Below are 22308 nucleotides of genomic sequence, written 5' to 3' on the forward strand. Positions count from 1 at the left end.
CGGGCGGGGATGGGCTCTCCGGGCTCCGGTTCTCCGCGAGGTCCCGAAGGGAGAGGCCGCGGGAGGGCGGGCGTTTGGCCAGGCGAGACCTGCCCTCGCTGCCCGCCCCCGCGGCCGGTGAAGGAGCGCACCGCGGCCGTGCCCCCGCCCGGCCCGCAGAGCTGGCGCGGTGGCAGAGCGGCACTGACCATCCGCCGCCCCCTGAACAGGGCTCGCTGTAAGACCACCCAGCTCAGAGGTTGCCTTCTGAGGACTCTTTTAAATTATGCTAATAATTTGCATATTTCGTAAGTGCAGCAACAGCGTAGGGCAGTGCCGAGACAAGTTTACAACAATTAACTTATTCCAATTACTTTACTCTGTTAATTATCATCTGCAAATACGCTTCTTATCCACATTCATTCCTCTGCACATCCAAGTCATCTGTCTCATGCTTTTTGGCCGTTTGGCATCACAACAGCCTGACGGGAGACTGTAGTTTCCTGGATCACAGAGTTTATAGTCCATTTTGGGTGTAGAAAACGTGTCAAGAAATGTGACAAAACACAGCCTTTTACATATTTAAATATTTATTTTGTAGAATTGCTTTATGTATGAGACAGTAGTTTGATTAAAAAGCTCCATCCTGATATATCCACCCAGCCTACTGTATTGTCAACACTAGAAACCTTAGAAGAAGCTTGAACACATTGAACAGCTCTGTATTGCCACACAGGAGAATGTGGTCCTTTTTCCGTTTAATAAACACCCCACCAGCTTAGAGTACCTGCCTCCCTGGCACAGCTGGCTTAGGGCGACCAGTGACTGCAGTGTGGAACTTCTACTACTCAGCTTTGCCGCCACCCACGTGAAGCGTCGCCGGTTTTGAACTGCAGTTTGCCACACAATCCCTACCCGGTCCATGCCATCTGTGATACCTTACAAGAGGCTGCTACCAGTGTAAGGGGGAAAAAAGCTCCCACAGAAGAGTTCAGAATCAGTGTTTGAAGACAAAAATCTCGTCAAGAGCTCATGAAGATTCACAGCTTTCTGCTACAGAAGGCTGAAAACAAGAACCCAGTAAGTGTTTAAAAAAAAGAGTATTTCTATAGATACCAGGAATCTCCAGAGCTATTAATGACAAATCATTAAACCATAGGATGCCTCAGTTTAGTGAGCAGAAGACCTAACGAAGAGGTAGAACATACCACAACCTACCATTCCACAAGACCTTCCCTGTTTTCTGTAACGGGCCGTCAGTGTTACCGGTGTACGGAACACTGGTACCTGCTGTGTACCCGTTACGGAACAGCCACTGTGCTGGCTGGAATCTGATCCGATGCCCCGCAGCATTCTTACTCCCGTACCTCATGGTCACCTTAGTAGACCTGAAGGAAAGGAGGGATTTAAGAATGAGTTGCAGGACTGAGGCAAGTAGCAGTCGGCTTGTTTGCTCCTCAGTGGAATTAACTAAAATCACGCAGAGAGGACAACGTACCCAGGTAAATGCTGAAAGGTTTGTGTTAAAAATAGAGTGCAAGGAACAGTGTACTTCAGGAGGCTGACACCTCTGCAAAGTTTCATACTTGAATACGCTGCAGGCGTTTGCCCACGTTACACCACTTTTCAAATGGTAGGAAGTTAAGCAACCAGCTGAAGTCCACAGTACAGCTCAGCACAGCTGTTTAGAAACCTGAAACTTTTGCTAGGTCCACATTCTAGCTGTTAATCATAGTTCCAGGTTATACAATGTCATTCTATTATTCTTCCCTTAATTCAGCCTCAGACTCTAGCACTAAACCAGCAAGTGTTTTCTGAAGAGTTTGTGAGAGTAAACAGTGGTTTTGCAAAGTAATTTTTTAATGCCATTCTTCATGTCAGGTAAGGATTGCACATGGCCAAAGTCTGGGCTAATAGAAAAGTAAGTATAGGGAACCCTATTTCTTCCATTTTCAAAACTAAGCTTACTTTATTTATAAAGCAGCAGCAGTCGATAACTGCTACAGCATTGAACTTCTGCCTTTGTGCGAGTGTGCAGTCTCCTCTTAGTGACTGCACGAACTATTTACTGAAACATTAAGAAGTAGAGTGAAAATAAACACTGATCTTGAGCTAAAGGTAATCAAAAGATTATCTGAAGAAGCCGAAGTGGAGTAACCACAGTCACACAATTAAAGGTCCTCAAACGATACCATCAAAGCTTCCTCAGGGCATTACAGCTATCTAGCATTCCTCCCTCACAGACGGCAAACGATTACACACAGCTTCAGAAACAGGGCGTGTTTCATCAGCCAGCGATCGTGCTCCAGCTCATACAGCCTGCTGTGGGCAAAGCAGGAGAAACGATTACCATCTACTCTGGCAAGTATTTCTTCAGTATCAAATATCAAGGGAATAGTCTCGGACCTGGCAGACCACCATCATAATCAACAACTACTGCAATTCAGCTGCTAAGAGAGCCAAGTCTGACAATCACCTCCATGGGAGGTACACACGGGCTACAGGGGAGAACGTGCACTGTAAGCGACTCTTACCCACTCCTGGGTACGCTCGCCCTTACACGGGGTTTTCCCACGACAAAGGCTTTCCGCCTTGTTCACCCTCGTGAGTCTAGGATTTCTGCTGTTAACGAGCAGACCCTGTTCCGGCCCACAGGTGGAGTTTTAATATGGCAGGCCACAGAAGCTCTTAAATAATTGTGTTAATTCTGTTCCCAAGAAAGATGAGTGAAAACTTCCCCTCTCTTGTCACCATGGGGACTACAGTCTGCTATAGCATTCCAGCTTCAAGACAACCGCCTCTAAAAGCCCCTAACAGTTGTAAGAATGCTATCAGACCAAGTACTGCGTTTGCCCGGGACGTGTCCCAGCACAGATTCACAGGACATCAGACCTAAGTGTGAAGTGACTCGTACACATAGGACTGTAGTCATTCTACAAAGAGCCACTGGACAAAAGAACAAGGATTATTCTTGGAATGTCCCAGGCTGCAGCTGAACAAACCACACCACCTGGCTTTTGTAAACAGTCTGTTTACCTCCTTTGTAGATACCTCTGGTTGTCTCCCAGAAGAAGAAAAAAACCAAACCCAACCCAAACCCCGCAAAGTCCACCACAACTCCTGTCTTATACAAGCTAGGTAAGATACAGTTGTCAACGACTGGTCAAGAATTATGACATCTTCTTAGCAGGGCACCAAATAGTGTCAGGATAGAGCAGACAATGGACAGATTTAAATCTGTGAAGGAAAAAAAAAAAAAAAAAGGAAAATATAAGATTGGAATTCTCCATACAAGGAACACACTATCATTGAATAGAGGGTGGGTCTACCTGCCTTAGGCACAGCGACAAGAGCTGGCATGACAAAATAACCCCATTGGTGAGTTTGATCATCTTACAGTTGATAAACATGAACAAGGCAGGGAGATCTTGTTTTGGAGGTGGACACTCACCGTGTTGGATCTTGCTGAAGGCCAAACACTCCTCCCACACTCACAACATTGTGTTTGTTCTCAGGGTCCCCGTAACTTAGGGTTACCTGTACAAGCAAATAAATATTCAGAAATTGTAACACTAATGCAGAAAAAAAAGAGCGGGGATAGCAGGATTATTGACGAGGTATGAAGAAAGACTCCAAGAATCCTATGATCTGAACAGTGGATTACATCTGAAAAAAGTGGTTATTTTTGCCACAAGCAATACTGGCACGGAATGGTGTCTATCAAACGGACCGCTGCAGTGTGGGAGAATAAACAGAGGAGCTGAAAGCCGCCTTGCCCTGAAGGACAAGATGAATTACAATTGTAAGCTTTGTAGGGGCATCAATCCTGCTAATGTCTGTACCTTCACTAAATAACATACATTCCTCCTCGCCAGTCACTGCCTGAAGTCTGCAATAGTACTGTCCTAGCAGAGGAAAATTAAAAACATTTGGATGTTAAATGTTGAGCAAAGGACTGCCACATGACAAACCTGGCAACAAAATTTCGATCTCTGGAACTCCCAATTCAGTGCTATTCATCCACACAAGCACCCTATTGAGAAATTTTCAGGTGCCAGGTGCCAGACTACTTTTATTTTCTTTCTAATTGTAGATTTCCTGGATTTTGGGTTAGCTGTTACAGTCTCGAGGAAACAATGAACACCAACGAAAGGCTGTATTCAGCCTACAGTTAAATACACTAACACGAAGGAGATTACATCATGCCCGAATTTGCCCCCAACTGTACATTTCTGCTGCCTAATACAATTAGCAGGAAAATATAACCAAGTAGTTTGGAGGGGCAAAACTGCTCTCTCGTTTTTTACTGTTTGGCACCACGAAAGGGCAGACAAAGCTTCTGGATTGCCTTACAGCTCCACCTACTGCCCACAAGTAAAAAGGTATCCCAGCAATTAAAAAACTAATTTTTCCGAAAACTGATTTTTTTCCTAAGAAACACTGATTAAGTTTCTTGAGATTCAGACATGTTACTCTTAAAAATGATCAAACATTTGACTGTCTTAGTTATTGAAGAGGTACTTGCTATAGCTGCGACGCTCGTCTTTTTGAACAGCATGAATTAAGACTGGGACTGTCAGGCAAAGACAGAAATACTTTCTTACGTGGCAGGCAGACTAAATATTGCCCCCTTCTACACTTGCTGCTACTGTGACTTACGGGAAGTCAGAGTTTAGAAGATGGGCAGCACCATATTTAGGCTTAACGTAGCAGAACGCGTCAGCTATATCACCTCATTGGCTAGGGTGAAAGCGTGCTTTTTACCTAAATGAAGGAATTAGGCAGGACACAGCTCCGAGTGAGTCTGCAGACATCCTTTTTTGCTGAAGAGTGCTAAATCCATGGAGAGTATTCTTTCTGATCAGACTGGGGTGTAATTACACGAGGCTTAGACCTACCTGCTGCAGTACAGACTCGCCTTGTAGTCTCTGCAGATTTTCCAGATGGGAATGGAACAACGGGCTGTGCAGCAGCTTTACCTCCAGCAGCCCTTCAATGATGTAGCCAATAGTGCAGTCATCAGGGAGACGCACTCTTTCTGCGGTACTGATGAAATTACCCAGGCTGTGAGACAAAGCACAGGAGACAAGATGGAATATGCTTTAAAACCTACCAAACGCGTACTGATGGAGCTCAGCTAGGAACCGCATTTACCTGGCCCAAGGACTCATCTTTAGGGCAAGACCTCTGCTGATACAGAATCCTGCTCCACCTGTGGCAAACCAGAATTTCACGGTTGTCTTCTGAAGAGCAACAAGAAAAACACACAGCAGTTACTGATAATCTGCTTTTTCCATTTGGCTGGGCAGGGAAGGGAACTTGAGGCTCTATTGGATATCACGTATTGCGCTTGAGTCAGAACAAGACTACAGATTAATTCCTATTTCTTTAGGCTGCTGAAAGCACAGGTAGCTGTTCTCTCAAATGAAACTCTATCCTGGAACTGACAACAGGTGAACCACCAAGTTAGCACAACCGAGGTAGCACACATGAAACAAAACAAACCATAGAACCACTCCTACCCAACTCCACCTGTACCCTGGCCATCCTAGCCAAGCGCCACAGCCAGCTCAGCGTTCCTGAGAAAATCAAAGGTGTCCATTAGTTGCTTGGCTCCATGTCCAAGGAGGCTATTTCGTTGTGCAGAGTCTTCCCTAACAAGCTGCTTTGTAACTGACTTTCTGGACAATGGATTGATTTATCTTTAGGCCTGTCAGTATAGGTGACCTGGTGAGGACTTGTCCTGTAGCACGTGTATCTTGTGACTGACATGTGTTTGCTTCCCCTTCCTGGAAACCTAGTAACCACTCAGTGCTGGAAATGTCTTATACACCCAGAGGGCCTTTGTCACCCATCTGAGGTTGTTTCAAGATGACAACAACGTGATACTGCTCTCAAAACAAACCAACCAACGCAAACCCCAACCCAAATCCCAACACCCTAACACAAGGAACACTGCACCCAAAACAACTCAAGGAAGAGTCAAGGTGGGGGGCCCCCCTCACCTCAGTGTGGGGGAGATCACCAACAGACACGAGTCAAGGAAGAGAAACAGACATCCACCCAGGAGACAAACTCTCTTGTAGATACGCATATGAGGTCAGATGGAAGGTTCATTTAACCCAGCCCCCTGCCTCTGAAAGTGAGCAGTGCCACGTTCTGCAACCCAAGCTTGCAGATTAAATCACTCGGGCTTTATGGGGGTATCCTACGAACTCGCAAGGTTTTAAAAGCTTAGAAGGTCAGGATGTCTTTCAGACTAACTGCAGAGTGTGCTTACTGATCCATCACTTTGGACGTGGTCAGCTGCTTCAATGGGATGGTCCAGACTCGGCCGCCCCACATAGACATCCTGGCTGTGTGAAAAAGCAGATAAGAGATGCAGGAGAGTCCGAGGGTTCACATAGTTGTCATCGTCCACATGGCAAAACCACCTTCAAACAAAACAAAATAAGACAGTTACTGCAGAGCAGTGACAGAGAAATGAGTTACAGGTTTAGAGTTGAGCGTTAGTCTTCCAGCCTTGGAACAGAAAGCATTTCCCATTGTCCTGAATTACAAAATTTGGAAGCTGAAAGCAGCCACAGATCCTAATTCTGGAAAGAGGATGAAATTAATAACCTCCTTAAGATTATCATCCTTTCCACCCTTCAGATGATGCTTGTTTATAAACACTCCTTCATGCTGCGCTCCCTGCCCTCTGCCTACCACCACGTTTTAGCTGATGCTGCATTCCTTACTGGAGCAGAGAGGGTTACTCAAGTTTCCTGTGAACAAAGAACTGGAAGAAACAAAATCAATCAGAACAACGTGTTTCACCTACTTTTGCCCAGATTCCAGGAATTTATCATATTCCACAGACATCTTGCAGCAGAGAGCTTGCCGGGTATGGACAGCAGAACAGTTGGTGTTGATCATATGATCCCCTAGAAGAACAAAGATCAGCCCTTTCAGGTTTCAGAAGCATGTGTAGTCCAAAAAAAGACTACAAAAGAAGCGTACATTTGGCACTAATACTGTACATCTGAAGTGCATTTGGTGCACACATGGAGAGCACACTGCAGGACCGGCAGGGCTCACGGGTTATGCATATGGCATGCAAGCTGTAGAGTACACAAAAACGTGTGAGTGCAGGGTATATAAATAGTGCCATGAGACTGTATGCAAAGGAAATACCTAATATAACTTTGGACCAGATAAACTTAAGCTTTCTAAGAGGAAGGAAGAGGGTGCAAAGGTGAAGCCACCATTCAGGAAGTTCCAGGCATCTTGTCCAGGTGGTAAGTAGGAACAGCATACTCTCCTGCGAAAGGAGAAGTTTTCTCCATCTGAACTTCCCTAATTGCTTGTACAGCACGAAATAAGGACTTCCAGGGGAAGTATGACAGAAACAAAACTCAGTTATAACAGACAGCATGTACCTATGCTACACAGCTTACCTGCTTTCAGGCGTAGCTCCCGATCCTCCCAGTCCGTGAATATAAACGTCTGTGGGAGACAAAAATGGCGTGTCCACATTTGAGAAGTTCAGAAACAAATTTCAGCTTTGTTCGGTTGCAGTCAGAATTCTGAATGTTTTGTCTTGTTAGTTTATTTCACAGCAGCCATTGGGAGTGGGAGAACATGAGCAGCTTCAGCCCTTGCCTTATTTCATAAACTTTTGCATTGCAAACCAGAAGAGTCTCATTCAAGTAAAGCATCCAAAATTCTACTCTCCTCATCTCAGGGTACAGACAACCAATTTCTAGACATGAATGACTGTCTTTTTTGGCAGTACCTCCCTCTGCAACTTCACCTCCTCTCTCTGGCTAGGAGTTATCCAAGATAAAAGGAAAAATGAAAGCCAGGGTGCAAAGTGCCAGGCAGTAACACTGTCTTGTCCCAGCTGCTGGACAAAATTGGGTTAATAAGCTTAGGTGGACTGAAATTCCCAAACAAGGGAACAAACTCTGCGCTGTTCTATGGGAAAACCTAAGTCACTGAAAGATCAGCTAGTCCAAAATATTGGCTTAGATGCATCAATGCTAGGGATCTTTCACTACCATGTAGTACTTCTCACGGTCATACAGGAGCCAGCAAACCATTTCTGCTTGGACCACGATCCCGGATTGCAAGTCACTAGCTTCATCAACCAGGAACTCTTCTGGAGGTCGGTTCAGATGAACTATTTAGATAAGACAACCTTCCTCAGTCTTACCAGAAAAGATGCTTTTAACACACGGCAGGAAAAGCTCGGTGAGAAGGTGCAGCAGCTGCCCGGGACAGGGGGGGCGCGGCCACCGGCGAAGCCTCACCTGTCCCCTGGCCTGGGAGATCCAGGTCTGGAGGAGCAAGTCCAGCCGACTCCTGTGGTACTTCCTCGTGGTCTTCACGGCGATGAAGATATCCTTCAGCTCCAGGCTCTCCCCGGCCGGGCCCAGGCGGCCCTTCCGCGCAGGCTGCGGGCTGCCCGCCCCGGCACCCGTCCCGCCGCCCGCCTCCGCCCGTGTGCCGGGCAGGCCGCTCCCCCCGGGCTCCGGGGGCCCGCTAGGCCCGGCGGCGGGCGGGGGGCGGCGGCGGGGCGCGGCGGGGGGCTGCCCCCGCGGCAGCAGGAGCAGGAGGAGGGCGGCGGCGCTGACGGACAGCAGGAAGCAGGCCTTGCGGAGCCCCAGGCAGGAGCCGCTCATGCTGCAGCCCCGCGGGCCCCCGCCGCGCTGCGCGGCCGCCTCATGGCCCCGCGGCCGGGCGGCGGCTCCAGGAGGCGGCGGCAGCCCCCGCGACCGGCGGCAGGCAGCGCCCGGACACCCCAGGCCGCGCTGACCGAGGCCCGCCCGGGGCAGCGCGGCCCAGCGAGCGCGGCCTAGCCCTGCGCAGCCCCGCCCCGCCCCGCCGCCCGGTGCCCCGGCGGGAGAGGCGAGACGGGCCGCGGCCCCTTTAAAGGCTTCACCTGTCGGATGCGGCCCGGCGGCACGGCGCGGCCCGGAAGTGGAAGCCGCTCCGGAGGGAGGGGCGGGGGGTCAGCCGGAAGCGCGGCCGCCGGGGGAAGGATGCCGCTGCCCGTCCAGGTCTTTAACTTGCAGGTACGGGGCAGCCGCCTCCCGCCGCCCCCGGCCGCGCCGCCCCGCCCCGCCGCCTGTCGCCGCGCCTCGCTCGGCCTCTCTCCCGCCCGGCGCTCGGCACGGCCCTGCCGCGGCCTGCGGGCGGCGCGGCCTTCCCCTTCGGCCCGGGGCCGCCTCGCCGGGACGGGAGCCGCACTCGGTCGGCCCCGGGCCCTCGCTCGCCCGTCTGTCGGGTCCCTTTGTGTCGTTCCCCGCTGTCCGCGGAGAGCAGCGCCCGGCCGAGCGTCTTCCGGCGCCCGCGGCGTCCCCCGCCGCTGCAGCGGGCTCCGTGCTTGGCTTTCGCGTTGTACGTGCCGTGGGTAGGGCCCGGCGGCGGAGGTGGGGCAGCGAGGTGGCGGATGAAGAGGAATTGAGGGTCTGCAGGACAGGGGGAAAGCCGCAGGAGCCCGGGGAGGTCGGTGTGCTGAGCCCGGGCCTTCAGTGGCCGCGCCCGCCATCCCTTTACGGGTCAACCGCCCGCCCTGCCGCGGCCGGCGAGTTGGCTGTCGGGGCGCGGGAGGTCAGGACGGGGACAGGCTGCAGCTCAGCTTCCTCCTCAGTGACCGGTCTGTACGGTGCCCCCGCCGGCAGCAGGGCACGGCTCTTCCCCCCCGCCCTGAGTACCGCGGGATGCTTCAGCTGGAGCGGCAGCTTACCAGCTGTGTGAGGCTCTGTGAGGCACCTTCCCACAGCGTGCCCTTCTGGGCTCACAAAACCTCGGGGAGCGAGCATTGTTTTATTCGCTTTGCGAGTAGTTCTTAAGTAAACCTTGCATCTTCCTTCCAAAATAAAGCGTTAGCTTGAGAACGTCTGAGTTCACCTATCCCAGTGGGACTTGCAGCCCACTTGTGTTTTTTGTTGTCTGGGAGTTGGGAAGCGCAGAGTGCAGCCCACCAGTGGAGCAGGACATTCTGCTCCGCCAACCGGAGTCACGGGTAGTTTCTGTAACGCTGATTTCGAAGGAGACCATTTCAGGTTTTTACTATGGTAGGCAAACACAGCATAAAAGAAGCAACCCTGACACTGTTTATGATATAAGAAAAGAGATAAAGTAGATAAATATGGAAAAAAGTAATCGTCTCAATATGTGGTGACTTAAGTGGGTTTATGCCCGCTTTTCCTGAGGGGTCATCTGGACAATCAAACTCTGCTTTGCACCCTCCCTCCCTTTCCCTTTGCGTAGAGAATAACTAGGAAACAAGCTTTTATATGCTTTACTTGCTTTTGCTTCAGATCTTGCGAGATTTCGCATCACTGTTGAGATATGTGCCTATTTGATATTGAAGGAATAAGCAGGCTGTGGGTAAACACAAGATGCATCAATTTTTTTAGAGTTAGGAAATCTGGATCTGCCCTATTCCTACTCACAAAAAGGAAAAAACAGGCAAATCACCAACCCAACCCCAAGCCCGCTCTATCTTTGATTTCTTAACAGACAGCAAAATCAATAAAAACATGGAAATAACTTGGTGTTGGTGGGGATGAGGTAGTTGGCATTTTTGTCCTTTCTAAGGTCCACTCATGCGATGTGCCCGAAATCAGGTGTTGCTTATGGTAATATCCGCACATAGTCAGCATTTTATAAGATGACATTCATCTTGGTTTTCCCGAGTTTAAATCGGTAATACCTAGGGGGAATGTTCAGCACGGTCTTGACTAGGAGGAGGAAAAGAATTTCATGATAGCATGCCGATTTTGATTGTGGGACTGCCCGGTAAATTAGTTTTAAATGGGAACACATGCAGGTGTTTTATCGATGCAGTCGTACTGAGGTCGCTGTACTGGTTATGATTCCTCATGTGGTTCAAAGCAAGGTATACCGGGAGAATAAAAATTCTGTTGTTCCTGCAAAAGAGAATCTACCTAAACAATTGGACTCGGATAACTTTAGCAGGACAGTTCAACTGATGGTAAATTTTTGCAGTGCAGATAAATTTTTCCCCGGTATTTGTTAGAAACTGTGGAATTGCCATTCTGCATTCTGTTCTTTACATTTTTTTAATACTTTAAAAAAGTGTAAGAGTTGTCATTTTTGGTTTGGTGGTTTTGTTCCCCCTCTTCCCCCCCCCCAAAAAAAAAAAAATTACTACTTTTAAGCATTAAAGCAGCTTTGAAAGGTTCTGGTGAGGTTTTTTGGGTACTTTTGGAACTTCTTGAGCTGAGTGTTAATGTCTGCTCTTGCTCAAGGAAGAGAGATGGAATGTCATTTGGAATTTAGCATGAATACCTGACATACTTTGTAGAATCAGATTTATTGATGCCTTCACTTTTTTGCTTGATAATCTACCAAACAAAATAAAACACGCTGTGTGAATGCTGAGCCTTAGTACTGCTTGTTTTAGACAAAGCATCATGCTGAGTAGTGTTGTTGCTAGAGGAAAATCTTAAACATGTCTAAAGACGGAGGGGTATTGTTTAATTTTTAAAATTTAATGTGTATTTAAGCAAGTCCTTAATAGATTGAATGACCTAGTTGTTTTCTGCTCAAATGTAATATGCTACCTTTGACCTCATTTTTGCTATTCTAGGGTGCAGTAGAGCCCATGCAGATTGACGTAGATCCACAAGAAGATCAGCAAAATGCACCTGATATCAACTATGTGGTGGAGAACCCCACTCTGGTAGGTGCTGGTTGAGGGCTAGCGGGTTACATTTCATGGTCAGGGCCTCTTCCTTTAAGGTTTTTGAAAAAATCCCTCCTTTTACTCCTTGTCAGGTTGTCATTTAGACATTAATAGATTATCTTCAAAGCAAGGTGGGGTAGGAATAGCAGTGACCTCTTCTGTAGCTCCTTGTCACGTACTGACCTCTGCTGCACCTTCTGAGATGAAGGAGGAATTGCTGTTTTGTGACTCGCTGCGTGCTGCCCGTTTGATGCAGTTTTCATTCTGAAATAGTTTAGTACATTTCTGAGACATCATTCACTTATTTTGAGGCTTGTTCTTTGAGGAGCTTTAAGTATATAGTTAGGATATAATTCTTTCACTGTTTGATCCTCTGGAGACTGGCTAAACCCCCCAGAGCTGTAGAGTTATAAAAGCCTGTATTTGCTTATGTCGTTTTTTTCAGTTTTTAGTTAATGGTTTGAGATTTTGGCCAATTTTTATGCATCAGCTCTGTAACAGCGAGAGATGGGTGTTGCAGAAGAGAACAAAAATGTTAACTGGAAAAAGTTAAAGCAACATTAAAATTGCAAAATAAAGCATTCAGTTAGGAAGCTTTGGATCTCACCTCGGTACCTCTGAAGCTTTAATTTGTTCCTCTTGTCCCCGTGCCTTATAATGGTTATCACATAGTTATTCGCTTTTTACTGCACAGACCTCTCTCTCTTTGTTGTTGTTGGGGGTTTTTATTTGGTTTTGGGTTGATTGTGGGGTTTTTTCAGCATGTGACCCGACACCTTACTTGATTTCATTGCATTTCAGTTCTGTTCTGAAGCTAGAGTGACGAAGCAATTATGTTGCGACCTTTATGCCTTTGTTATTGCTATAGCATCTAAGTGTTCCAAAAAAATCAGTGATATTCTTTTCACTGTAACTGATGCGAAGGACCATAATTCCCCTTTGTCATTCAAAGAGTTGAGGAGTAAAGTGAAATTACTCAGTGATTTCAGGAGTATTGTGCAACATCAGGCATAAAACTGTGGCAGAAGGAATGCTCCTGCCTTTGTGTTTTTCAAGTTCTGTAGCAAATAAAGCAGGAATCCTAAATACAAATCTTCAGCGCATACAGTCCTGTTTCAGTCTCAGAGCAAAATCATTCTTGCACTGAATCAGGCAAGAATCATGTTAGAAAATGTTACTGTGCCATCTACAGCGGTATCTTAATTCAGACATACGGGGCGAGGGAGTCAGACGTGACACAGGATGCATATTAAATGTGAACAGCCAACCTGACTCGAGTCTTTCCTACTGCCTGGATGCTTGACTTTGCCCTGAACAGTCTGCTGTGGTTGTTTGCTTGTGTGCTTCTGTCTTTAGGAAATCTCCCTGCAATGCCATATCATATCTTTACTGGACATTTTGTGCTCCTTTTCTACCCCCCACCCCAAGGCTTAAAATCTGTTAAGTGTTCAGAATTTAAACCTCAGACCTTTCCTCAAGAGTAAGAGACCCTGTTTCTTCTCAAAGGAGATGTTTTAGGAAATTAGTATGTGCAAAAGAATGCAAATTGTCCTATGGAAACTATTTTTCAAGGAAAAACTACATCTGGGATGGTTGTCTGGTTTAGGAAACCTCAGCGCAAATGATGGAATCTTGACAAAATTATTAACGGGTGGTATAACCAATGCTTAAAGTGGATGAGCTGATTAGCCTTAACGGACAGCATCACGACTCAAATGAAAAAAGGTAAATTGTAATGTACTGCACGTTTCTGAGGAAACTACTAGCGTTTGAAGAAAGCAGAAATGGAATAATCTTACCTGATTTGTCATTTGCCTGAGTCACGTTGCCCTTCGTGAAGGGGTCAGGCCTGCAGGAAAACCTGTGCAGGTGACAGTGCAGGAGCCTGATGTAGCGTTGCTGTCTTCGCCTTCTAAGACCAGGTTTTGTTTGCAGGATTTGGAGCAGTATGCGTCCAGCTACAGTGGTCTGATGCGAATTGAGCGGCTGCAATTTATTGCTGATCACTGTCCACAGCTGCGGGTGGAAGCTCTCAAGATGGCACTGTCATTTGTCCAGAGAACTTTCAATGTTGATGTGTACGAAGAAATCCACAGAAAGTTGTCTGAGGCCACCAGGTACTAAGAGATCGTGGGAACCTGGGGAGCTTTTTTGACTGAGTTAAGACCAGTGTGCCACAGTGGGGGACTTGGCATGTAATACAAGCATGTTCTTGTGCAAATTGTCTTTTTTCTGTTTAAAAGATTGGAAATTGAGTTCGGTGCAAGTAGATATGTTGGTCTGAGCTGGATGGAAAAAGTTGGATAGTATCTGTACAGTGTAGCTTTGCTGTCAAGCCATTGCAATATAGCTGGGGAGAGAACTTGTAAACATGTGCACCCTGTGCCCCATACAGAGGTGTTTGGTTGGATTCAGTGACCCTAAAGAGTCACTAAATGCTTTCATAGAATGTAATAATTCATTGCAGCGCTGTTACTAACTTGCTTTCAATTGCTTTGTAGAGCAGGTTGTTTCTTTAATATTAGCAATGAATTGCTTGTTAGTAAAATAGCCAACGAGGAGAGGTGCTGTGCTGGACCTTGTTCTCACCAATAGGGAGGGGTGGTGGGGAACGTGAAGCTCAAGGGCAGCCTTGGCTGCAGTGGCCATGAGATTGTGGAGTTCAAGATCTTTAGGGCAGCGAGGAGACACACAGTAAGCTCGCTGCCCTGGACGTCAGGAGGGCAGACTTTGGCTTCTTCAGGCATCTGCTTGGTAGAGTACCGTGGAATAAGGCCCTGGAGGGAAGAGGGGCCCAAGAAAGCTGGTTAATACTCAAGGATCACCTCCTCCAACCTCAGGAGTGATGCATCCCGACAAAGAGGAAGTCAGGCAAAAATGCCAGAAGGCCTGCATGGGTGAACAAGGAGCTCCTGGACAATCTCAAACAGAAAAAGGAGGCCGACGGAGGGTGGAAGCAAGGACGGGTAGCCTGGGAGGAATATAGAGAAATTGTCCAAGCAGCCAGAGACCAGGAAAACTAAAGGACAGATAGATAGAGTTAAATCTGGCCAGGGATGTCAAGGGCAACAGGAAAAGCTTCTATAGGTATGTCAATGACAAAAGGAAGTCCAGGGAAAATGTGGGCCCTCTCTGGAAGGAAACAGGACACCTGGCTACCTGGAGAAGGCTGAGGTACTCAATGACTTTTTTGCCTCAGTCTTCACCAGCAAGTGCTCTACCCACACTGTCCAAGTCGCAGAAGGCAAAGGCAGCGACTGGGAGAATGAGGAACCGCCCACTGTAAGAGAAGAACAGGTCCGAGACCATCTAGGGAACCTGGAGGTGCACAGGTCTGTGGGACCTGATGAGATTCATCCATGAGTCCTGAGGGAAATGGTGGATGAAGTTGCTAACCCACTATCCATCATATTTGAGAATTCGTGGCAGTCTGGTGAAGTTCCCACTGACTGGAAAAGGGGAAACATAACCCCCATTTTTTAAAAGGGGAAAAAGGAAGACCCGGGGAACTACAGGCTGGTCACTCTCATCTCTGTGCCTGGCAAGATCACGGAGCAGATCCTCCTGGAAACTACACTAAGGCACATGAAAAATGAGGAGGTGATTGGTGACAGCCAACATGGCTTCACCAAGGGCAAATAGCGCCTGGCAAATTTGGTGGCCTTCTATGATGGTGTTACACCATTGATAAGGGAAGAGCAACTGTTGTCATCGGCCTGGACTTGTGCAAAGATCTGCAAAAGATATTAGGATAATTTTGAAAAGACTTTGTAAATGTCTGTGATACTTATGTTACTGTTTTCACTGGAAATCTTGTAAGTCTTTTTCTTTTTTCCCCACCACCCTTCTTTTCTCTTTGGTCTGTTTTGTGTATGAGGTACTGGTTGTTAGGGCAACAGTGCCAGGTTCTTGGCAGACCTCTGTTCTGAGAAGTTTGCAGCATAATTGCCCCATTCAAACTCTTTCCTTTCAGAGAACTGCAGAATACACCTGATGCTGTCCCTGATAGTGGAATCGAACCCCCTCCTCTTGACACAGCTTGGGTTGAAGCTACACGCAAAAAAGCTCTTCTTAAACTGGAGAAACTCGACACAGATCTGAAAAATTACAAAGGGAACTCCATCAAGGAGAGTATCAGGTGAGATGCAGAAGGCTCTGCTGGAACAAGGAAGAGCATTTTTTGCTCCTCCAGACACCTAACGCAGAATGTCAACTGCATTCAGTGCCTTAGGTCAGTGCGTTGAATTACTTGTTTGGTACAAACTGACTGTGTCCCTTTTTGAGCACACAGTTCATTGGTATTTTAATTCCTGTGCTCCAGGAGAGGCCATGATGACTTAGGTGATCATTACCTTGACTGTGGGGACCTCAGCAACGCTCTCAAGTGCTACTCGCGAGCCCGTGATTACTGCACCAGTGCTAAACATGTTATCAACATGTGTCTCAATGTCATCAAGGTAGGAAAGTTTGCGGGAAATGGTACTTGATGTCTTTCTGATATCTGCCCCAACATCTGCCTGTGCTTCTGCTCTGGTTACCTCTCATGCGTCTGCAGTGATGCTGCTTATCCAAGTAACACCATCTTTTCTGCACTGTTTCTGCAGGTCAGTGTCTACCTCCAGAATTGGTCTCACGTTCTGAGCTACGTAAGCAAGGCTGAGTCTACACCAGAAATTGCAGAAGTAAGGTCCTGCTTTTTAACTTGCAAGAATTTTCCCTTTGTTTTCCGTCTCCAGAATTTGTAAAACAATTTCTTACTTTCCCCCTTTACAACTTGCTCCCTATAAGCCTCCCTTCATCTTACAGTCTGTTCTTCCTTTAATCCAGCCTCCTTGGCTGCTGTACTATTTCTTTTGAGATTCGTTGTTGCTTTTCTTCCATCGTAGGTGTGTAGGAAATCTGTCTCATGGTAAAAACAGAGAGACCTTCCATCTTCAGTTCTTGCCATGTCTCCCAAGACAAATAAGACAAAATTATCTTGCTGTTGAGATTTGCAAGTTAATTATTAGGATGAAACATCCCAAGGACATTTGTAATCAAAATGGTTTTCATACTGCTTGCTCACTACTGCTTTTTCTTATCGTTTAGCAAAGAGGAGAAAGAGACAGCCAGACACAAGCGATTCTCACCAAACTGAAATGTGCAGCAGGTAAGCGAATCCTTCAGCTTCCTGTATTGTCTGCCCGCCTTTCTGCCCGTTAGCTTCGTTTGTTTGTTTTTTCCTCTCAGATTTGACAGACTTTGTATTTTCTCACCAGAAATGCAAGATTTGATAAAGCCGATGAGAGGGAATTGCTGACTTGTTTTTGCCATTTCTTTTTCTCCCTAAATTTCTTCAGAGAGGATGCCAGTGTGAGTCAACGTAGTTCCAAGGATGCTAGATACTGCCTGAGAGTTTCGTTTCACTTCAATAGTGAAGGCACTAGCAATGCTGGGGGCGCCTGTCCTACCCCAGATTTCGCAATTTCTCCTAATTTGTATGCTATCATAAACAAAGGACTAACTTTTTGTGGTTCCTAGGCTTGGCTGAACTAGCTGCTCGGAAGTACAAACAGGCAGCAAAGTGCTTCTTGTTGGCATCATTTGATCACTGTGATTTCCCTGAGGTGAGGACCAAGAGGGAGCTTTGTGCAGGTCTTGGAGGGGATGTAATTCTAAGTACTAGGTTGTAAAATTCAGACGCTGTAGTTATTCTCACAGCCCTCTTGTATAGTTTGGTAGTGCTGTGAACCACGGTTTGGTGTAGCTCAGTCAAAAGACTGGCTGTTGGAAGTGGTTTCTGCTCTCTTAGCAGCGGACAATCAATCCTTGGGCTCTGGGTGGATGCCTGAGAGCATCCCGAGTGGTTCCGCTGCATGTGACAAGGACTAATCTTGTCACTGAGTGAAGGAAAGGCCTGGGGTGGAATACTTAATTCCAACCTTCTGCCATTTTATCAGTTGGTGACCCCTCTCTCTCTCTCCAGCTGTTATCTCCTAGCAATGTGGCTGTGTATGGTGGTCTCTGTGCCCTTGCTACCTTTGACCGTCAGGAACTGCAACGAAACGTTATCTCCAGCAGGTAAGTGATGCCTTAATAGGAGTTTGTGTGTACTGGACATCTTTTGGGACATGGGACTTCGGTCGAGAGTGGATTCTGGCAGGAGTAGTGGCTGTCTCACACAGAAGAGAAAGAATCACTGAGCCTTAGTTTGGCTTTAGCATTAAGTGATGTTTTATTGTCTAAAACACGGTGGTTAACCACAGCTGAAATTTTCGCAGTAAAACAGAAGTTCCCAAGCCAGCTCAAATCCAACACCTATGTAGCCCACTTTCCTATCGCAGTCATCAGTCCGTATCGGATACTGACTCAGAGGGACAGAGCCCTGCAGAAGGCAGCTCTAAGATAATTTGCCTTCACGTTACCACTTGTTCTGGTGTATGCTTTACTGTATTAATACAGTTTAATAATTGTTAATGCAACTTGCAGTGTAATCTAACTATGACATAAACAAGGTTAAACGAATTACAGTCTTTGGAAGAAAATGGATATTTGTGTGTCATAGATTGAATTACAGCGATACTGAATTCCTGTCAGCTAAGTTTATGGAAGCACTAATTTTAAATCGATGTGGAAAAAGGATTGTTAGTGTGGCTTTTTTATTGTCTGGTTCATAGGGTGAGATCCCAAGGTTTGGAAATCTGTGATGGGGAATTGGGAGAGTGCTGAGAAACCGTGTGCATCCCAAAGATCTCTCACACTTGGGATAGGTTATTTTCCTGAGACAGTTGCATGCTTAACCTACTTCTGGCACGCTGTACGTAGTGAAGGCTGTCCTTTGAAAGGGAACACAAAGCTGGCCAGCACAGACACAAGGCATGCACAGATGTGGACTATGTTTTCTGGTGGTATAATCCTCGTTTTGACCTGTTCCCATTTAATTTTTTTGTTTTGTGTGGACAAACACTTCCACTGCTTGGTTTGTCAAAAGCCTCTTGCCTTTCTTCACCACAGCTGTGACGCTGCGCTGCATCTCGCCATGTTCCAGGCTCCCAGCCCTGCTGAAAATGGGCCATCTGGTCTGTTAGAGAGTAAATTCTTGGAACCTTTAACTTGTAGTGAGAGTCTGTAACCTTGCGACTTGGAGTGCTGGGGTTGTAGGGTATTTAACCGGTGAGTTCCAATGTCTGATTGCTGCCGTCTTTATCTGTAGCTCCTTCAAATTGTTTTTGGAGCTGGAGCCACAAGTTCGTGACATCATCTTCAAGTTTTATGAATCTAAATATGCTTCATGCCTGAAGATGCTGGATGAGATGAAGGTGAGTTGCAGGGGGGCAGTGTCGAACAGTGCCGACAGTAGAAGTTGCCTTCGCCTAGCCTTTTCGGAGAAGCAGTGACTGTTAAAAGAGAAGCTACTAAGAGCGTTCACCTCTTCTGTGTCTTCTGTCCCCTGACACGGTGAATGGCAATTGGGAGTAGTTTAGCAGTAGAGAGGGAGGAGAAATGATAAATTTTTAAAATATATTGCCAGTTCTTTTATTTGTTCTTGTTTTATGGTATTGTCTTGCTGTAATGTAACATCCTTAAGGTTTGAGTACGTACGTACATGTTTCACAACATAGGAATAATATGTTTTTCCTGGCTGCTTCTCAGCTTCTTACGTGTTTCGGGTTTTTTTTGCACAGGATAACCTGCTGCTGGATATGTACCTCGCACCTCATGTCAGGACACTTTATACCCAGATTCGAAATCGTGCCCTTATCCAGGTAATTGTTCCTGTAATCCTCAGAGATGGATGAACAGTGAGATGGGTCATCTCTTCGTAATTGTTTTTCACATGGTTTTTCAGAGGGCGGGGAGTACACTTTTGGCAACTGAATATTTCCTTCTTCCTAGTACTTCAGCCCCTATGTGTCGGCAGATATGCGCAAGATGGCCACTGCCTTTAATACCACAGTGGCTGCTCTGGAAGATGAACTTACTCAGCTGATCCTGGAGGGACTGATCAACGCCCGAATAGACTCACACAGTAAGGTGAGTGCATCTGAGCCACGGATTATAGACCGAACAGCTGTATTAAGATTAGAAACTCTCCATTCCTGGGACACTTTGAAATTGGATTCATCTTTCAGTAGGGCCGATCTGTGCGTAAACTCAGACTCTGGGATACCTTAGCTTTGTTCCCTTGCGCAGGAAGAGCTTCATGCTGTGGAGCCCTGGCATAGCTCCTGCGTACAGTTCTCTGTATTGGTTACAGATTCTTTATGCTCGAGATGTCGATCAGCGCAGCACAACTTTTGAGAAATCTTTACTAATGGGCAAAGAATTTCAGCGACGTGCCAAAGCCATGATCCTGCGAGCTGCAGTCCTGCGCAACCAGATACATGTCAAGGTATGGGCGTGTTAAATGTGGACTTTGAGACAGGGTTAAGATTTTTAACTGAGACCATAGAAGTTGGTGAATTGAAGATTCTGGGGGGGAATGGATTTATTGTGCTCACGATTGGGCGAATTCTTACAATAGTAAATGCTAAATATATAAGGAGCAAGTGCTTCTAGCCCATATATTGACCGGCCTGTACAACACAGAATGTCCTGTGAAGTTTATATGATTGGGTTGATTCTAACTAATTAATTCCGACTAATTCTTGAGACATATATCTTTTATCTTACCAAAACAAAGATTGTTTGAAGTAATTTTTTTTTTTTAGTAGAGGAAATAAAAAATGCATGAATTGCTTGGAGTATTCCTTCCAGGATGTAATTCCAAAGGAATGCCCTGAGGGGAGGATAGGCCATCTGCCACAGAACATGTTAAATTCTGTAGTATATTAATCTCTGTGATAACTAAATGCCAGACAGGATTCCAGGGGGCCAACAGCACCTTGTACGTAGTAACTAAGAGTGGCGTGAAAGTTCTGGTTTGACTTTTTTAGGAACAGTTCTTGTGAGCTGTAACAATAGAAGTTGTAAACGCAAAGCTTTTGCAAAGCCATCGTCATTATTTATGAGTTGGGGGAATGCTCTCCCCTTGCTGTTACCCTGCTGTACCTCACCTGTGCTTCGTTTGGTCTCTCAGGAAGCACTCTGCAGGATATTTACACATCACTAACTAGGATGTGTTTTGGTCTTGTTGCAGTCTCCTCCGAGAGAAGGTAGCCAAGGGGAGCTTACTCCAGCTAACAGCCAGTCCAGGATGAGCACCAACATGTGAAAAACTTCGTGCACTACCAAAAGAAATGGTCCCTCCAGGACTGTACCCAGTGTCTCACCCACTAACTGCTGAGCTTCACAAACTGTCCCTGCCTCCCTCACTTCTTACTTGGATTGAGAGGGTCAGGGCCGATGGTGGATAATATGAATAGTCCAATAACTTCAACTCTCCTTGAAAAGAAATTCTTTCTAAAATCGCCATCCCTGCAATGGGTCATCATTTCAGTTTTGGTAGAACACCTTCCTTCATTCTCCTTCTTCCACCACTCCATAAAGAGCTGTCAGGTTATTCATACAGATGCCGATTTGAGAGGTTTTTCAGCTGCTGTTAGTTTTCTTGTTTAGAAGCTGCAAAAATAGTTAGTGTTAAGTTGAATGGACAGGCGTGAACTAAGATGAATTTCTCTGGCCTGAAAGTATTGCCTTGATTCTGAGTGATGCTGAGCTTTCTGTTTATTCCAGATAAACTTACAAGTGTTGCTCTCAATTACGGAGCTAGAGTTCTGATGGGAGACATTTCGTTTGAGAAACTCTTACTGATTTTTCACTTAACACCAGAAAACATGGCACCGCTTCCATGCATTCAGTCACAGGCCTTTATTTTAGGGTGTTATGATTACCTGGATCCAGGTTCTTTCTCTCTGGTGTCTGTTTTCGAAGACCTGTTTCCTGATGTGTTTCCCACTTGTGCATGACCTGGCTTTGGGGTCCAGTGTTACCCTAGCAGTAAATCTCTACTTCGTGCAAATATTGCTGCTTGTCCAGTCTTACCGCCATAGCGTGTGATGGTTTCCCAACACGTGCAACAGTTGCTTCTGGTAGCATGGATAAATGCCGTAAAACACCACCCAAGTCCTGTGGAAGAGCTGAAGGCATCCAATCTAGGTGCCCGCTCTCCAGGTGCATTTATTCTGCTTTTCCTTTTATAAAGGGATTAAAGGTGGCAGCCCGGGGGGGTGTGTGTGTGTTCTGTGTTAATGAAAGGAGATATGCACTGAATTTTCTGAAGTCACTGCAGCCTTGCATTCATCTGATCCATAAGGCAAGCTAAGAATTTCGATCCAGCGCCGACTGGTCTGGCAACTGACTACAGATGTTACTGTTAATGTGTTAATGCTTTTTTTTTTTTCCTTTTTTTTTTTTTTAATAAGTCGTTATATCTAGTGTATTAAACAGCAGGATTAAAAAGCTTGTGAGTATTTGGAGTTTTGTGTTAAAGTTGTGTTTTAGGTATTTTGCTCCCAAGTCGTTGATTTTTTTGCGAAGCTGGAGGATGTTCTGTAGGCCGTTGTGTTTTGCTTTCTGATCTGGTTGGAGATGTAGCTTGGATGAACTGTGAAGAAAGTGCAATTTGAGGGAACGTTCTAACAGAAAATCCCTGGACTGCGTTTGCGCTGCTGCTGAATTGCAACAGTGCCCTCTCTCTCCCTCTGCCT

At 46.3% G+C, this 22308-nt stretch overlaps 2 protein-coding genes across 2 annotated transcripts; one reads left to right on the forward strand and one right to left on the reverse strand.

Annotated features, from left to right (window-relative positions):
• Positions 1 to 552: 552 nt before the first annotated feature.
• RFNG (RFNG O-fucosylpeptide 3-beta-N-acetylglucosaminyltransferase) lies at positions 553 to 8862 on the reverse strand. Its single transcript, XM_063352229.1, has 8 exons — positions 8274 to 8862; positions 7419 to 7467; positions 6803 to 6905; positions 6260 to 6413; positions 5134 to 5222; positions 4878 to 5043; positions 3431 to 3516; positions 553 to 3216 (listed from the first exon to the last, which is right to left on the reverse strand). The coding sequence occupies exons 1-8, from the start codon at positions 8643 to 8645 to the stop codon at positions 3150 to 3152; spliced, it is 1086 nt and encodes a 361-aa protein (XP_063208299.1). The 5' UTR covers positions 8646 to 8862; the 3' UTR covers positions 553 to 3149.
• Positions 8863 to 8903: 41 nt separating this feature from the next.
• On the forward strand, positions 8904 to 22077 carry GPS1 (G protein pathway suppressor 1). The gene is made up of 14 exons (XM_063352228.1): positions 8904 to 9038; positions 11585 to 11677; positions 13616 to 13797; positions 15654 to 15818; positions 16002 to 16137; positions 16285 to 16362; positions 16769 to 16829; positions 17201 to 17286; positions 17646 to 17740; positions 18873 to 18978; positions 19345 to 19425; positions 19556 to 19693; positions 19917 to 20051; positions 20799 to 22077. Exons 1-14 carry the CDS (start codon positions 8913 to 8915, stop codon positions 20871 to 20873), a joined length of 1557 nt encoding a protein of 518 aa, XP_063208298.1. The 5' UTR covers positions 8904 to 8912; the 3' UTR covers positions 20874 to 22077.
• Positions 22078 to 22308: the final 231 nt, after the last annotated feature.

Source organism: Chroicocephalus ridibundus, chromosome 14, assembly GCF_963924245.1.
Source record: "Chroicocephalus ridibundus chromosome 14, bChrRid1.1, whole genome shotgun sequence".
Lineage (NCBI taxonomy): Eukaryota > Metazoa > Chordata > Aves > Charadriiformes > Laridae > Chroicocephalus > Chroicocephalus ridibundus.

What these genes read in the sequence shown, in the direction of transcription:
- RFNG (XM_063352229.1), bottom strand. Translation starts at nt 8,645, where the DNA reads ATGAGCGGCTCCTGCCTGGGGCTCCGCAAGGCCTGCTTCCTGCTGTCC. An exon ending in ACGTCCAAAGTGATGGATCA is followed by an intron (nt 5,223 to 6,259) that starts GTAAGCACACTC and finishes GTTGCTCTTCAG; the next exon opens with AAGACAACCGTGAAATTCTG. An exon ending in AAGATGAGTCCTTGGGCCAG is followed by an intron (nt 5,044 to 5,133) that starts GTAAATGCGGTT and finishes TTTGTCTCACAG; the next exon opens with CCTGGGTAATTTCATCAGTA.
- GPS1 (XM_063352228.1), top strand. Translation starts at nt 8,913, where the DNA reads ATGCGGCCCGGCGGCACGGCGCGGCCCGGAAGTGGAAGCCGCTCCGGA. An exon ending in ATCACTGTGATTTCCCTGAG is followed by an intron (nt 17,287 to 17,645) that starts GTGAGGACCAAG and finishes CTCTCTCTCCAG; the next exon opens with CTGTTATCTCCTAGCAATGT. An exon ending in GAATAGACTCACACAGTAAG is followed by an intron (nt 19,694 to 19,916) that starts GTGAGTGCATCT and finishes TATTGGTTACAG; the next exon opens with ATTCTTTATGCTCGAGATGT.